This window comes from Astyanax mexicanus, chromosome 18, assembly GCF_023375975.1.
Source record: "Astyanax mexicanus isolate ESR-SI-001 chromosome 18, AstMex3_surface, whole genome shotgun sequence".
Lineage (NCBI taxonomy): Eukaryota > Metazoa > Chordata > Actinopteri > Characiformes > Acestrorhamphidae > Astyanax > Astyanax mexicanus.
This window is the reverse complement of record NC_064425.1, coordinates 24,496,464-24,514,244: the sequence shown is the minus strand read 5'-3', so window position 1 is coordinate 24,514,244 and position 17,781 is coordinate 24,496,464. Positions and strand designations below refer to the sequence as shown.

Genomic DNA, 17,781 nt, shown 5'->3' with positions numbered 1-17,781 from the left:
AACATCTAAGTTGTGAACTTTTTCACCTTTATCTCAGTGAACAAATTTGGATGTTTGTCTCTGAAGTTTAAACTCCCCACACTTCTCCCTCTTCCATTTAAATTGTACCAGTGCACTGACTTTACCCACATTACAACTAGCTGTCTTACTTTTTTGCTGTTTTCACACTAATATATCCCCAAACAAATGGCATTTTTCTCAAAACAACTGCTAATGTTAATGTACTCAGAGACTGGTGCTGCTATGAGTTCATGTGTAAACTTAAATCCAGATTGGTTGTGTGAGTTATTTGTTATGGCAGGATTATGGTCTTGCCCAAAATGAGGTCTGAAATCTGGATTGGTAAATGGAATGGTCCTGCACGTCCGATTTCTGACATGATGCCGATATTGGATTGGATTGGTCCTCCAATAGGCATATATAATAGATAATTTTATCATGCATCACTGTTCTGGTCGATTCTGATTATGCCCTGTAAGAACTTCAGATGTGAGTGAGAAAAAGAAACACAGAAAATAGCGGAACAGACGATGAGTGTATTGCCAGGAAATGACCTCATCCACAATCAGTCATCACACATGCAGTACCTTCTCATTCATTCCATCCCAGTGTTATCCAACCTCTTTAGCTGAGAATAAATTCATATGAGTCAGTCAAGAGATCCTATTAACTAAACAAAGCCTTATCAAGTCCATGAAGTCTCCACTCAGTTACAGAAATGATCACTGTGTCTGCAGCACATCATCTTGGGGGTGTGCTGAGGTGTTTTACCCACCCAGACAACCAGCCTAAAAACACTAACAATTGTAACAACCATTGCTTGTTTGAATATACACCATATATTCTGTTGTTTGTGTACACCCTTGTAATTGAGTACATTCAATTACTTAACTAAAGCCCTATCTGAAGGGGTTAGTTTCTTGGGGTAATTATCTCTTTTTTGTGGGTTCCTCTGTGATTTTATTCCCATCAAGAACAACCATGTTTGTGTTTTTCTCAGACGTCCTCTGAGATAACGAGAGGCTAAATTACCTACTGTTTTCGCTGAACTTCATGGTCCTCCAGTAATTTTAATCCCGTCCAGACAAACAACATGAACCTATAAGCTTCATGCCTAATGCCAGGCATGGGCTAGAAGGGTTTTTAAATCCCCCAACATTGAGCAGTGGAGAAGTGGATTAGTTAGGAAAGTGGAGATGAGGTGGGATGATGATATCCAACATCTTGACCCGAGTATTCTCTGTTGGCTGAATGCCATCAAATGTTCACATCAACCATCACAGGTATAGTAGAAAGCCTTTCCTGGATAGTACAGACATTCAGTGAATTTAAGTGCATAGGTAGAATGTTGGAAGCATTTATTTGCTATGGATGTGCATCCATTGCATTGTTTTTGATTAGATATGGCATAAACAGCACAAATAAGCCAAACGTATCAGGCATCAGCAGATTTGTCTGTAAAATTGGAATAGAATTAAATATATGATGTATTATTATGACCTGTTTTCCTACTGCATTCACCTCTTTCTTTCAGTTTCTTAATTACATGCTCTCTCAGGTGCTCTCTCTCTCCCTTTCTTTCTCTGTCTTTCTTTCTCTATCTCTCTTACTCTCTCGGGGATGGGCACTGCTGTGTCAATAGCAAAACAACGGCCCAGGCAGCTGGTGCGTTCGCACAATGTGTTTGTGTGTGTGTTTCGGTGCATAATTGCACATTTGTTCAGCCGTGTGTGTGTGTGTATACATCACTGTTCTTGTGCAGAACAAAGGAAGCATCCCAGTTAATGCTCACTGGTCAGGGTCTCTGAGATGCAATGGGGAGAAAGTAAAGCCTAGATTCTTTTGCAGAAGTGTGCTTTTTATTTTTGTGTATTCTTTGCACTTTAGCTGTTGTTTCAGAGCCTTCAGAAGGTTCTGAGAGCATGGATTTTGGTAACATGCAGGATCTGCTGCGTAAGACACAAGCCTCTATTGTGGAGAAGGGCTATATGGTCCAAAATATTGATTCTGTCATGGATGTAAGTACACTCTTTCTGTGCTGTTTGTAGATGCTACTAAATGTTTGGGTGGAGCTGCTGTTTAGTATGCATCGAAGCACACAGTGGTTTTAGGTGTGAAAAGTTTAGTGTTTGGCGTGACTTGCATTTCTGTTTCTGCACCACTTTTGGACAGTTTCTTGTTTAGTCCGTTCTGCAAAGGACGCCTAAGCCTGTTATTTGCTTCTCAGATTATAGTTTTCAGGTTATTAAAACAGTGTGTTGGAACCATAAGCTTTCGGAACACACCGTTGGAGCAGATCTGGGAGAGCGAATGACCGCAGTCTGAAAACATTGCTATAAACACAAACAAGACTTCTCTTAGCACAGTTGATGTTTGTTGCATTTAATTATGTGTCATCAGCCCATGTGTGCAGGGCATGAGTGCGGAGTGAGAGGTGGGGTACTATTGATGTGCATGAGTGAAGCTCTTAGAGGGCTGTGTGTATATGGTGGCAAAATGTAATGCAGATAATGTATTGTGATGTATTTTTGCCATATCTCCCAGCCCTAACTTGATATATTAGCTTAAAGCATGCATTCAGCTACTTTAGATTGCACTAGCTACTGACACAGATATGCAAATGCATGCACACACACACACACAGCTTCTAGTCTAGTCCCTCTAGGGAAGTATTGTCAGTAGAATAGGACCCTAGGACTCTGGAGCAGATAAACATGAAAGAATTGGTGCCATGCCTAACTCCAGACAAGGAGTAGATGATTATAAATCCCCCCAGCATTGATTTGTGTAACAGTAGAACCGTGCTCTGTGGAATAATAGATGTACAATCCAGTATTTTCCTTGATTTGTTTTGGATAGGTTTGGGAATTAGAGATGTGGTGGTGGGTCGATTTTGTTCATAAATGCAATCAAATCCTCACAGCAAGGTACCAAAATCAAGCCTTTAATGGATAAGTAAATAGTGTTGCACTGTCAGACACTAATTGATTTCTAAATAAAACAATTAATTGAGCAGGTGTCCATATATTGTTTTTATTTTTACAAATTGAAAACATCTAGAATATAATTAAGAGGAAGATGGATGATCAGAAGCCATTAAACCAAGCTGAACTTCTTGAATTTTTGTACCAGAAGTGGCATAAAGTTATCCAAATGCAGTGTGTAGGAGAACATGCCAAAATGCATGAAAGCATGATTAAAAAACAGGGTTATTCCACCCAATATTGATTTCTGAACTCTTAAAACTTTATGAATATAGACTTGTTTTCTTTGCATTATTTGAGATCTGAAAGCTCTGCATCTTTTTTGTATTTCAGCTAGTTCTTATTTTCTGCAGATAAATGCTCTAAATGATGATAATTTTATTTGGAATTTGGGAGAAATGTCTGTAGCTTATAGAGTAAAACAACACTGTTCATTTTACTCAAACATGTACCTATAAATAGCAAAATCAGAGAAACTGAATCAGAAACTGAATTGGTCTCTTACATTTTTCCAGAACTGTGTATACATTTTATATTGTGAACTGCATTTATCAATTAATTTGAAATTGTACAGTTTTATAAACATATATTTCTCTGTTTTTCTCTATTTTTCATACAGTTCAAACATTTAAAGTATAACAATGAGTACCAGCCTTCTAAATAATGTTATACTGTAACAACATTGTTCATTTTTTTATACATTTTATTAACACATGTTATATGTACATTACTTACTTTCATGTAACTTTCACATTTCTAACTATACTGTATCCCCTCTTTCTCTCTTATCCTTGTCTCTGTGTGTAGGCGGTGGGCAGTGACGGTGTGAGGGTCATGATGGAGAGTGCCCTGACAGCCAGGGATCGGGTGGGGGTGCAGGACTTTGTCCTGCTGGAGAATCACACCAGCGAGGTGGCCTTCATTGAGAACCTGCGCAAACGCTTCAAAGAGAACCTCATCTATGTAAGAAGCTCTGCAGCCTCAGCTTCAGTTTTATCACATTTTGAGGCCTTTAAATATGGATTACTTTAGATATGTATAGTGTTATATAGCATTGCTTTAAACAGTAGTGTTGAAATACTAGACCGTTGTATCCTATAATATATAGCAGGGTTTAAATTCATAGACCACTGACAGACATCCTCAGATTTTATGATGCAATGTATCATTTATGGATGAGATTTACAACCCAAGTCCATATGTTTTTCTCTCTCTCTTTCAGACATATATTGGTTCAGTGCTGGTGTCTGTGAATCCATATAAGGACCTAGAGATCTACACCAAGCAGCATATGGAGCGATACAGGGGTGTTAACTTTTACGAAGTGTCCCCTCACATGTGAGTTAATATTTCAGCCAGTGTTACTCTACAGTAGGATTCTGGGAATAACTTCACACTGCTAATAGTGTTTTTCCACTGCCTGGTACCTACACTATGCATCCCTTTTTGACCCTGTGTGATTTTAGGATCTGGTGTCTGGTTCTTTTTTTTTTACTTTCACAGCTTCACCTTAAATTATAGCAGGTTATGTCGAAGCTTTTGCTGGATTCTTTCATTAACCACTAATCCAAGAATCATTGTTGATCCAATGTTGTCATTGTAGGTTGCACTAAAACAAAGGTTATCACCACTGTAGCTTGGAGATTTTGGGACCTATTTTAGCAATATATAGGTGATCCATCCACTGCACACTATGCAGCTTGATTTAGGGAATGTAGGTGTATCTTTGCTTTCATAATGATGGGGAAAGTATGCTTTGTGCAGTTTAAAATGCACGAAAAGGCCTGTTCTAAATATCTTAAACTTTATCTTTATCATTGGACAAAACAATCACTTAGTGAAACAAATCAATCAGTGTGTCAATTTTCGTTCTCTTTAAGAGCCAGATGCACTTAGACTTTGGCAGATTGGTTGCCTCTGCGCTTCTCAGCAGATGAAAACTGACCTGCGCTTTCATGCTGTGAAGAAGCACAAGCAGGGCATTTATGGGAACGGGAATTTTATTTAGTATTTTGTTTATTGTTGATGTAAAAGTTGGGATTGTGCACTGCTGCATGTGCTTGTGTGTATAACAAGCGGGGGTGTATAAGTGCAGTGCGTGCATGAAACAGCGCTTGTCAAGAGAGCAATAACCACTTGATGGTTGACTGTTGTCTAAGTTTAACTCTGTCAGTGCTGCACCTGTGTTTTCCATTGCCAAGATAACAGTATGCCAGGAATGTACCTGACAACACCTCACTTCCAGACCACCACATCCATTAGCGTAGATATATTCACAAGCACTGTTGCTTGTGAATAGACTGTCTGTGAAATAGACTGTCGTCTGTGGGGTGCAAGGCCGCAATTAACATCAAAACATCTTGCCAAAGGTTTAAGAAATGGTTCTTGATCAGTGGTTGTATGTGATGGATATCTGCATTGTGTTATATAGAGTAAGTATTCTCTCTGGCCAGACAGCAATTAGCAAGGTTTACCCAACATCTGCAGATGTTCCAAGTCTCCCGGAAGTTGCGGGAGTCTACCGCATATCAATAACGACTGCCTGATGCCTGCATTTCAGACCTAAAAAATCTCCAATATCTCCTGGACTTTAGAACAAGTGGCCCAAGAGTGAACACACATGCGCACACAGAAAAAAACTGACTTTTTGTGTAAAAGAGAGGGGGAGAAAATTGCTCCTCTTGTGTGCATATTTATGAATCGCATTTAAAACAAAGAGCGTGCTGATTAGCCTGTTCTCTCCAAAATGTCTGTGAGTCAGCCAATCAGTTTTTTGTGTGGGCAGGCAGTGTTTTTCCCCCTCCTGGACGGGATGCATTCAGTGAGTGAGAAGGAGCATTATGGCTCCCATCAAAACTTATTTAACTTTTCTCCTCAGACTACTCTAAAGTATATCCATGTCCGGTAAAAGTAAAAAACACTAAGTCTTGCCTGCTGTACAGTTTGTTATAGTTATTTTAGCACTATAACCAGGTACCAAATTTGGCTAATGGAAAAGCCTAGTCAAGTTGAGTTAAGTTCAGTAGTTTAGGTTTATGGAGTGGAAAACATGTCTTTTAAACACACACCTCTGCTTACCTCTTATTCTAACACTTCTTGTTTCTTGTTAATGAAAGACATGTTAGCAGTGGTGTGTTTGACCTGTTTGTGTTGGTAGCTGTTCAGAGATGAGGGAATGCCTACAAATGCCAACAATCTTACGTAATGTGAAAGGGCTGGTAAGCGGGTAACTCTGTATGTTTGTTTATGTGTGTTCGATAAAGGTCTGAGTGGTTTCTGCTGTGGTGTGTGCCACTGTGTGGAGAGAGGAAGTGGGCAAGCGGACACAGTGAGGTCAGGGCAAGATTCCCTTGCCTCGCTGTAATGGGACGCACACTCAGATCACAGGCTTATGTGAGCACTGACACTATTTATCTCAGTGGTCAGGCTGGCTGAAATAACACAGTGCTTCTCCACAGCCATTCCACAGCTACTGGAATGACTCACAGCGGCAACGTTTTCCATTATCAGAGTAATGCCATCCATCTTCATAGAATCATTTACAGAGAGAGTTCACCAGGAGAACAGGGAGAAAGAGATCTTCTGTACTGTTTCACTGGAGCCATAAGACTAGCTGACAAGTAAAGCAGGCTGATTGGCATTTATGTAGATAAAATGTAGATTTATAGATGGCTGCTACAATGACCCTAGCTATGTAACATATTCTATAGAGACAAATGTATTAGCATTAAAATTTGTAATTTATTGAATTCAGGTGTTCCTTTCTGTTGCTAGTACATAGCCATGCAGTCTGCAATTATGAACACTTGTGGAAAAAATGGGTCTCATGGAGCTCATGGAATCCCACCATGGTACAGTCGTATCAAGTTAGTAAACATTTTTATGATACAAGTCCCAGTACATAGACCTTTCCATGTTTTGGGGGGCCAATTTTGATTGCAAATCGTCTTTTAGCTCCATCGGCCAAACACTGATCCTGATGTTTGCTGCGGCCAAGTGCTACATTAATGCCACACAGGTGGCATCTCCCTCTCTTTCTCTCACATGATTGGGGAAGAAAGTCTGGGTCGCCTGCGTGCGAGTTTGTGTTCACTGTTGGGCCACTCGTTCTAGATTCGGGGAGATTTGGGAAGTTTGACCTGTACAGAACTGCTGTGTGAAGCTTAAAGTGGCAACAACAGAAAGTCTTATCCTACTTATCCAAAACAAAAAGTCAGTCTGAACGTGATTCCTGTTGCTTTTTTACTTCTGCTACTACTGCCATTCACTAATTGTGCTAAAGGTGAACTGTAGAGAGGTATTCCACCATGAGGTACACTAATCCTACACATATAAACCGCAGAAAACACGAAAAGCTCCAGGCTAAGTTAAATACTGCTAACAAGCGAGTCAAGAATACAGGGTTCCTCAAGCGAGTATCTGCAGCTGTGTTCCAGCTCCGGAGTTCCTTCTAGAGGTTGGAGGAGGAACTGCAGCTTTCTGTGACTGAGCAGCTTCAACAGTGATCTTGAATTGGATCAGCTAAATTAGAGGAATGTCGACTGATTGCCTATGACGTATTTTGGATAAAAATAGGCCTATATGATACATAGCCAATCCATCTTCCCATCTCTTGTCTATATAGTGTACTTTTTCCACTTTTTAGGCACTCGTTGTTGCTTAAAATGGATCTTTAGGTATATTTTTAATAGTCCTAGTATCTGGTATATTGTTTGGCTCAGTTTTCTTTTTACTTCTTTTAGTTTTTTTTTCGTGGCTCTGTGATTGAGTACTCATCTGCTGGAATAGAAGTTTTTGGTTTGACTCCCAGGTCAACACATTGCTTGGATCCTAGATTCTTAAAGTTTTATGCAATTCCTACTTTTACCCAATTTAATGACCGAAACTGTTGCAACATTTTTCTAGTTTTACAGTATGCTTATCTTATTTGCTTATTGCAGTTATGCTGTGTCTGATAATGCGTATCGCTCCATGCGGACGGAGAGGCGGGACCAGTGCATCCTAATCTCAGGGGAGAGTGGTGCTGGGAAGACGGAGGCATCTAAGAAGGTCCTGCAGTACTACGCCGTCACCTGTCCTGCCAGTGATCAAGTGCAGACTGTGAAAGACCGCCTACTGCAGTCCAACCCTGTCCTGGAGGTAAAGACCCTACCCCACCCATATAAACACCCCAGGGCTATGAACAGGTCTTACTGGTCTCTTTTTAATTAAGACACTGATTCTCATGTACACACACAGTTAAATTCATTTTTGTAAAAAAAAAAAAAAGAACTATAAAATTGAGCCTTTATTTATAAAACCTTTCACCTTTATTTGGTTTTCATCTATTATGCAGTTGCAAGTTTATATCAGTTGGTAATACACAGTACATGAGATCTTTACTATAGTATCATAATCCATGTATAGCTCTCTACAGTGCTGAAACACTAAACATGGATTTTTTTCCTAAACATTTGCTCAAAGTTTAATGATTCTCTTGTAATGAAAGAGTCCTGCAATGACCTGCATGGGAGGCGTGAGCTACTTTGTGATGAGACTGCACATATGTGAGCAGGATGTCTGAGAATGTGAGACAGTAACACCACAGGAAGCGTCGTGCAGCATCCAGATGTTTCACAGATGTGTATTAATGTCTAGACTGGCCTTTAATCCAGGATTGTGTGTGTGTAATAGTATGTTTATAGTAGCAGGTTACCATCTGAATTTGCGGCCAAGCTCATAATTCTCTTTTCTGTGTTCCTGTATCATTCCCTCTCTCTCCTCTTGTTTATTTTTTCATGTTTCAGGCCTTTGGAAATGCCAAAACACTGCGTAATGACAACTCCAGCCGATTTGGTAAATACATGGACATTCAGTTTGACTTCAAGGTAAGTTTGTTCATTAGTGCTGTAATGTTATGTACTGTAAGAGCAATAGATCACTGTTGGGCAAAACATTATATTGGGCACTGTTGGGCTTAAACCATATATTAAATTACTCCAACTTTCAAAGTCTTTACAACCACAACCCTTACAACATTAAAATCAAATAAAAATATGAAAAGTGTGAGGTGCAAAATATTCATGCAACTTTACTCTGAAACTCCTTAACAAAACTGTGCAAAATTAGTGCAGTCACTTGCCTTCAGAAGTCACTTACTAGTGCACTTATTAGCTCTGTGTAGTTAAGTCTCATTATAACAAACAGCACTGGGCAGAGAAGCAGCTCTGAGGCCCATAGTCACTCTGGAGGAGCTGCAGAAATCCACAGCTCATGTAGGAGAATCTGTAAGTAGCGCACGCCACAAATCTATCCTTTATAGAAGATTGGCAACAAGAAAACCATTGTTGAAAAAAGTGCCGTTTGCAGTTTGACCATGTATCATTTCCATTTCACGTCACAATTATATGTTACTTGTCTATGTGTTGGTCTATCGCTTAAAATTTCTATAAAATACATTTAAGTTTGTGGTTTTAAAGTAACAAAATGTAAAAAATGTTCAAGGGGTATAAACACTGTAGTTGAGACATTTTTGCACACATGCATAAATATGTACATAAAATTAACATGAGAGCAACAGTTTTTATTATACTAGATGCATGAAGTAGTGCAATTCTCAGCCATCATTACTATGTGTAAGAGCCATATTATAAGTATACAATATGTAATGAAAGTAAGAATGTTGTAACAGTGAAAGTGTCATAAAACAAGCGAGTTACGAAACACAGTACAGTGCATATCATGATACTGTTTACATAGAGCTGTATAGATTAATTTAGTAGAGTTTAGTCAGCAGGATACTTAGACCCCTTTAAAGGGAACTGGCTTCTTGTTATCATGCCTTTTTAGAGATATGTAGAGATATATACAAGATTTGGATATGTATTGTGGTGCCTCTTCTAATAAAAACTTAGCTTTAACCCGTAATGGACAGGGTCTGTATGCTTTATTCATTTGAGTGGGTTAGTTTCTTTTCTGTTTAATTTTTTTTTACATTTAAATTCTCAAGTAATACAGAGGAATAATGCTGGGATACATACAAAAACAATTGACAGCCCCTCCTTTTTTTTTTAGAGAGAATGCATATAAACAAAGTACCCTACAGATACTTTACAAAGAGCATCCACATACTATAAAATTGTTCCCTTGGCTTTAGAGCCAAGCCAAAAACTAAATGCAAATTAAAGCCAAGGTGACTACAAGAAATTTTTACAAAAAAAATATCCAAAATAAAGTGTTGCTGCATGCTTTTATGCATCTTTCTGATATCCCTTATACTCTCCTTGGGTGCGACATGTGCACCTGTGTGACCCTGTGTGTTTGTTTGCATGCATACATATATGCATGTCAGAGTCCCCACATTACCCCTTCTGCCTTTCGCTTTGGCTGTCCCCGTTGGCAGGGTGCTCCAGTGGGAGGACACATTCTGAACTACCTGCTAGAGAAATCTCGAGTGGTACACCAGAGCCATGGGGAGAGAAACTTCCACATCTTCTATCAGCTGATAGAGGGAGGAGAAGAAGACCTGCTGAGAAGACTGGGCCTAGAAAGGAATACACAGCAGTACCAGTACCTCATCAAGGTAAGAAAGAAAGAGAGAGATAGTAAACTTACTCAAGAGAGGTGGTGCAATACCATATTTTTCAGTACTGATATTCCAGTTTAGGAAGATAGAGGTATTGACACCACAACCTTGTGCAAAAAAAAGGTTGTTATATGCCTTTCTTAAGAACTCAAAAGCCAGTATTGCCGATGGTAGATATTAAACCCTCAACCTTGTGCAGAAAGAGTGTAGTGGCAACTTGGTAGACATGGGTGTTAAACCCACATTCTTGTGCAGAGAATCAATCCAGGACAGTACCAACTTAGCATGCTTGGGAATTGAACCTACAGACTTGTGCAGAGATGGTTAAGTATTTGGTGAACGACTCAGCATTGTCAACATAGCATGTGTGGGTATTGATCCCACAACAAATGGAATGGGATGAGAGTCTTTCTTAAGACTCCCTTAGTAGTGGCAGCTTGGCAGATTTGGGTATTGCACAGATAACCAAGTGCAGAGGGGGTTAAGTCCCTTGATCAAGGACTCAACAATGGCAAGTTGGCCAGTGTAGGCACTGAACCTACAACTTTGTGTTCAGTATCTTACTGAAGGACTCAATTATGGCAGGTGCAAGTATTGAACCCACAACCTTGTACAGAGATTGTTGAGTATTTGGTCAATGACACAACAGTGTCAACATAGCATGTGCGAGTATTGACCCCACAATAAGCGGAATGGGATGAGAGTCTCAAGACTCTCTTAGTAGTGGCAGCTGGGCAGATTTGGGTATTGCACAGATAACCTTGTACAGAGGGGGTTAGGTACCTTGCTCAGGGACTCAACAATGCCAAGTTGGCCAGTGTGGGTACTGAACCTATAAGTTTGTGCAAAAAGAAGTTTCAATGCTATGCTCATGGCTCAATAGTAGCAAATTGGTAGACACGGGTGTTAAACCCACATTATTTTTCACACATTCAGGTGTAACTTGTTTAAGGACTAGCCAGTGTGGGTATTGAACCTACAGTCTTGTATACAGAGTGTTTAGTACCTTACTCAAGGATTCAACAGTGTCAAGATGGTTGACACAAGTATTGAACCCACAACCTTGTGCAGAGATGGCCCTATGCAGAGGGGGGTTAAGTGGAAATTTGGCTGATGTGGGTACTGAGCCTTGCTCAGGGGCTTTGAGTACCAGCTTGTCAGACATGGCCAATTTGTACTCCTATATGTGATCTATTTTCTGCTGGTTTCTTTCAGATACAGATACCTTGGTACTGAGTCAGTGCCATCTCTAGTACAAACACACACACACACTTACACTTAAGAGAGTCACTTTTTTCTCTGCACTCCCCCGGTGTTTAATAGAGGAAGTTAGGAGTTGACTCCCCTCCCTCTGCTTCCTCTGCTGTGCTGAGTGTGTAAGGTGGTGCATATATGTCATTCTCCCTGCTGAGCTGTTTGCCTGCAGATAGAATATTATGCCTGACTGTAGTCTACCACCACTGCTGCTGCTGTCCTCACTTACAAAGACATGTGATACTTACTTATTTGATTTATTTTTCAGCTGAGCAGTCATGTTTATTTGCATTAGTTTTTTCTCTGATCTGTAAAGTACATCAAATCTATCTGTTTACGTTAGAGATCATTTTTCACAGACAAATGACTAAATCTAACCAGATCACGTGTACAATACATTATATGTATATGTATGTTTGTGGGCACTCTGTCTAGGAACTTTATTTAGCTACTGGTACATTAAGTAAGGTAACACACAGATAGTGTAGTTGTACACAGATAGTGTAAAAGTATTATCAATAAAATAGGACTCTTAGGAGTCTAATGCCAGGTGTGGGCTAGAGGGCTATAAACTGTGTTTTATAAACTGTGCCCTTATTAACATTTTTCTAGTTACTGAGTTCAGTCTGATCCTCACAGCAATTATATAAAATAAAGTAGAAATCTTTCAGTTGACAGTAAAGACAGTAAATTCAACAAAAGCAGAATACATTCTTTCTTTTTTTTAAATACCCTCGATTTTGTGGAAGTGAACGAGTAAGTGTCCCAGTACTTTTGTTTATACAGTGTATAAAGCTGTAGTAGCTACCCACCATCCATGCAGAGGTCAGGAATGTGAAATTTGCCAAAATTATGTATTCTATGTATTTCTATGGCCTTGATGTGTGATGTGTGAATTTGCATTGCAGGGAAATTGTCCTAAAGTGAGCTCCATTAATGACCGCAGTGACTGGAAGGCAGTGAGGAAAGCCCTGACTGTGATTGGATTCAGTGAGGATGAAGTGGAGGTAAGAGAAGACGACTTTGTTGACAGTCTATTGAGACAGAGCGTGTTTAGGCCACGCCCTTGATAGGAGGGAAAATAACTCCCATTGATTTGCATTGCAGACTTCTCGTGATGAGTTTTAAACTAAAATAGCAAACTGATATATGATGTGGTGAGGCTTCACATCCACCTTGATCTCAACTTTTATGTAAAACAGAGAGGTGTTTTATCATAATCATAGAAGTGTAGTTAACCTGAAACAAATTAAGTTGATACTGTAATGCTCAAAATACTCAGATAGCATTAATATAACAGTAGTGCAAGAAATACAGTAGTAATAATACTAGGCCTTAAACCATTAGACTTGAGTATTAGCTTTTACATTACCAAATGGGAATTTCATACAACACTGATTCATCCTCAGCGAGGAGAACTATGCTAATGCTAACAATATTTTCTCATAGCTCATAGATGGCAAAAGCAAATTGACAAGTTCATATATATATTTAATTCTGATTAATATAGTACTTGGATAGTAGTAGTGCTAATAATGTGCTGAAGGGAATTGAAATTTGCTATATGTGTTGGCATTCTATGTTCTAGTTGATTCAAGACAGTGTCCCCATCTGAATATTAGATGTACATTATCTTGGCTGGGGTCACTGCAGCTACGAGTATGGTTGCTCACTCTCCACGCTCACTCGATCAGAGTTCAGACTCCTTCAGACTGTCCTTTTATAGATACAGTATAATGTATCTTTGGAACTTTAAACAGCTCAAATCAATGAAGCAAATGGAGCTAAAATCAATATGTGGAATAAGCAGTTCACAGAGTCTAAAGAATTGTATGACCCAGATATACAGGTATACGGATATTTTGAATTGTGTGCACTGCCCCTTCTTGCTTTCATTTGTGGAAAAATTTATTTGTAGCAAAAAAAAAAAAAAAAAAAAAAAAAAAAAAAACAAGCAACAATTTTCTTTTTTTTTTTACTTCATGTGGAGCATGATTTTACATCCACTGATGAGACTTTCTTAGTATTTACTCTAACATTCAAAATGCCTAACATTCAAAATGCCTAATGCCTAATAACAAGGTCTTATTATGGATGATTTTCACATTTTCATAGTGCACAAAGTACAAACAGTCCCAAATAAGTCCAACCCATCCTATCCACCTCTCTCACCTCTCTCTGACATTAATCCCACCTTTCTATTTCACAGACATATACTAAGACATTTTGTGTCAATTGTAAGAGAAAAGTATAAAGTGTTTTTTTCTGTAATTAGGTCCCCAGTCTGTGCTTTTAGCTTTATGTTCATTGTCTCTCTCTCTCTTTTTCTCTCTGTCTCCACAGGAGCTGCTGAACATTATTGCCAGTGTGCTTCACTTGGGGAATGTGCAGTTCGGAGGGGAGGACAGTGGCAATGCCTACATTACAACCGACACCCAGATTAAATACTTAGCCAGGGTAAGAGTCCACTTCCATTACTGCATGGCCCATGTCTAACCCAGAGTATACATAGCATATGTAGCACATGTACTTTGACTTTGTTAGAACAAACAGTCTCTTTTTATCTATCTTGGAAGTAAAAAGCATTAAAAAAGACATGGATATGGTTGTGGATATATAAACAGTGACTATGACAATCTTGACCTGCATGTTTCTCGCACTGTGTTATCTCAGTTGATAGGTGTGGATAGCTCAGTTCTGAAAGAGGCTCTGACACATAAGAAGATTACAGCCAAAGGAGAAGAGGTATGACAGTTAATCATGATAGTGATAGCACACTACTACACTAAGACACTTGTCAAATGAAACATAAATATGGTGCAAAAACTTTAAGTACATTTCTTGAAGTAGTTTAAGCCATATTTTTTGGCAAGTATGAGTTATCCATGTTTAGTCATGTAATTTCTGTATTTGTGTGTGTTCTTTGCAGCTCATGAGCCCACTCAACCAGGAGCAGGCTTCCTCAGCACGAGATGCTTTATCTAAAGCCATATACGGCCGCACCTTTACCTGGCTAGTCAACAAAATCAACGACTCTCTTGCCTACCAGGTACAAATGCAGTATTATTTGCAAGTTTATCAGAGTGCAGAGCTGGTTCTGTATTTTCTGATGGAAGTGTTGTTGTTTGGCTCCCTCTTGTGGAGAAACACAGAAATTACCTTTTTAAAAAAAATGCTTGCTTGCAGGGCTGCTTATCTGTTGATAGATCTTGCAGTGTCGTCCACATCCGGATGTGGTTTCACTGTGGTTTTTCTCTCTGAACATTTTGTAGGATGACGCCTACAGCAGTAAGAATACCTCTGTCATTGGCCTGTTGGATATCTATGGTTTTGAAGTCTTTCAGAACAACAGGTGGGTGTAGTCAAGCTATGAACTGTATTGGTAGAACTAGAATTGGCTTTTTACTTAGAAAATATAATAGCAGGTGTGTTCAAAATACTTCAGGGAACAAAATAAGTAATTTAAATGAAACATTTAGAAAGAAATTAGCTTTAATATGTTGAACTGTGCTGATATTCAGGAACCTAAGCTCGCAAAACCCTTTATTGGTAGCAATAACAGTGTTCTACTTGTTATGACTTTTATTATAATAGATGCAGATAAACACAAATGCGGTAAAAACGAACAAGTTACCATTTTGATATCCTGTGATATACAATATACTTACAAAGTATTTAGACACTTCTGAAGAAATTAAAAAGAGATTAAGAGAGCACTTCAGTTTCTGAGTCCGTTTCTCTGATTTTGCTATTTATTGGTATATGTTTAAGTAAAATGTACATTGTTGTTTCATTCTATAAACTACAGATAATATTTCTCTCAAATTCCAAATTCCTAAATTGTCAGTTAGAGCATTTATTTGCAGAAAATGAGAAATGGCTAAAATAACAAAGATGGCGAGCTTTCAGACCTCAAATAATGCCTAATATCAGGTCTAGGTCTAAGAATTCATATTGCTTTGCTACTGGCTTGTATTCAGTCTCACACAAAAGATAACACCACACAACATCCCAAATTGTTCCCTGAGTAAGCACTGTATGGTGATTATTTGCTGCTGTGCCATGACATTTGGCATGTCATATTTATTAATATGATTATGCTCTAAAGGGACAATAAGCTTAAGCTCGTCTCAGCCCACTACCTTTCAGGTCTTTCCATCAGCAAGTTTATGACTACATTATCATAAGACTTATGATATTGTGAATTAAAACTTGTAAAATAATTTAATCGCTGTAATTTAAAAACCTTGTATCAAGATTTTTGCCTGACATATATTGGACTAACATATGGTCAAATTCTGTGTCCAGTTTTGAACAGTTCTGCATTAACTACTGCAACGAGAAGCTGCAGCAACTCTTCATCGAGCTGACCCTGAAATCAGAACAAGAGGAGTACGAAGCCGAGGGAATCACGGTGCGAGCCCCCCCACACAAACACACAAACACACACAGCTGCTCATGTGCACACATCTTGAGTTTTGTAACATATGGTCCTCTGTATACAGGGGCATGGGAGAGGGGATTTCTCTGGCTGTAGGCCCAGCTTAAAGGCCTCTTTTTATAGGCTGTTATGTGATTCTGTGTGTGCGCTTTTTGTGTTGTGTGTCATTTCTATGATAATGCTGACCTCTGGCAGCAGCATGACTAATCTCAGCTCTGTCACTGTTAAAGAAAGCCAGTGTGCGACCACTCGCCTAGAGTGGGCCGCTTTTGAATTGCTGACATTCTGCAAATGTTTGCTTTCATAACTTTCATAACAGCACCATGGAAAAGATGAATAAATATCAGTTGTTTTAGAGTGATTCAGGTTCTCCACCCTAGTTCTAAGATGTTGTTCTTTCTGTTTCCAGTGGGAGCCTGTGCAATATTTCAATAACAAGATTATTTGTGATCTTGTGGAGGAGAAGTTCAAAGGCATCATCTCGATCTTGGTGAGAATTTCTTCAGAACATCCAGCAACAACTGCTTCATGCCCAAATCAAACATATTTGGCATTCTTGGAGATAGAACAGTTAATTCTGACTGACCTCACAGCCTAATTGGTTTGAAAGGATTATGTCCATATTGTTATACCTATTAATAGGATGTGGTTTATTTTTACCATACCTGTGTTAATCCAGTTCCAGCTGCTTAGCAAAAATAGCTTCTTTACAGTAAACCCCAGGGTATTATTTTGGAACAGTATTACCAGTATGAAAATTTATAAAAAAAATGTCCCAGGCTTTACTGATTGTTATTTTATTTTATTTGTGATCTGGAGTACAATTGTGCTGCGTTCCATTTGCCTCTGAATTTTTATGTCGAAGCTGTGAATGACTTCATGCCTGAGTTATATGTCAGTTTAACATATACAGCTCTGAAAGAAAATAAGAGACCACATAAAAATGATGAGTTTCTTTGATTTTACCAAATTGAAAACCTTTGGACTGTAATCAAGAGGAAGATGGATGATCACAGCCATGAAACCAAGCTGAACTGCTTGAATTTTTGCACCAGAAGTGGCATAAAGTTTTCCAAAAGCAGTGTATTAGACTGGTGGGGGAGAACATGCCTGAAAGCTGTGCATCTTTTTTGGTATTTTAGACATTTCTCATCTTCTGTAAATAAATGCTCTAAATTACAATATTTTTATTTGGAATTTAGGAAAAATGTTGTCCGTAGTTTATAGAATAAAACAACAATGTTCATTTTACTCAAACATATACCTATAAATAGCAAAATCAGAGAAACTGATTCAGAAACTGATGTGGTCTCTTACTTTTTTTCCAGAGCTGTAGATAATTTGACACCATTTTAAAACATTTCCATAACACTGTTAGCTAACTCTCAGTGCTCTCTGGGTTTAAGGACCCAACAGTGGTGACCTGCCAAACCCAAGTATCGATCTCACAACCGTTGTTCATGACCCTGTGCTCTAACTGCTGAACCCGAGGAACACTGAGGGATAAGGGCCTTGCTAACTGTGGTGGCCTGCCAAAC

General features: G+C 38.9%; 1 protein-coding gene across 3 annotated transcripts in view; it reads left to right on the top strand.

The window, feature by feature from the left end:
- The window catches only part of myo1cb (myosin Ic, paralog b), a 69,375-nt gene that overhangs the window by 39,133 nt on the left and 12,461 nt on the right, over window positions 1-17,781 (top strand). For all 3 annotated transcript variants that reach the window (XM_007260885.4, XM_007260887.4, XM_007260886.4), the window contains exons 2-13: window positions 3,792-3,947; window positions 4,207-4,322; window positions 7,925-8,123; window positions 8,771-8,851; window positions 10,366-10,545; window positions 12,711-12,809; window positions 14,146-14,259; window positions 14,476-14,547; window positions 14,732-14,851; window positions 15,075-15,154; window positions 16,111-16,216; window positions 16,653-16,733. In XM_007260885.4, the coding sequence (XP_007260947.3) occupies window positions 3,792-3,947; window positions 4,207-4,322; window positions 7,925-8,123; window positions 8,771-8,851; window positions 10,366-10,545; window positions 12,711-12,809; window positions 14,146-14,259; window positions 14,476-14,547; window positions 14,732-14,851; window positions 15,075-15,154; window positions 16,111-16,216; window positions 16,653-16,733 (1,404 nt within the window). The remainder of the gene's footprint in view (window positions 1-3,791; window positions 3,948-4,206; window positions 4,323-7,924; window positions 8,124-8,770; window positions 8,852-10,365; window positions 10,546-12,710; window positions 12,810-14,145; window positions 14,260-14,475; window positions 14,548-14,731; window positions 14,852-15,074; window positions 15,155-16,110; window positions 16,217-16,652; window positions 16,734-17,781) is intronic.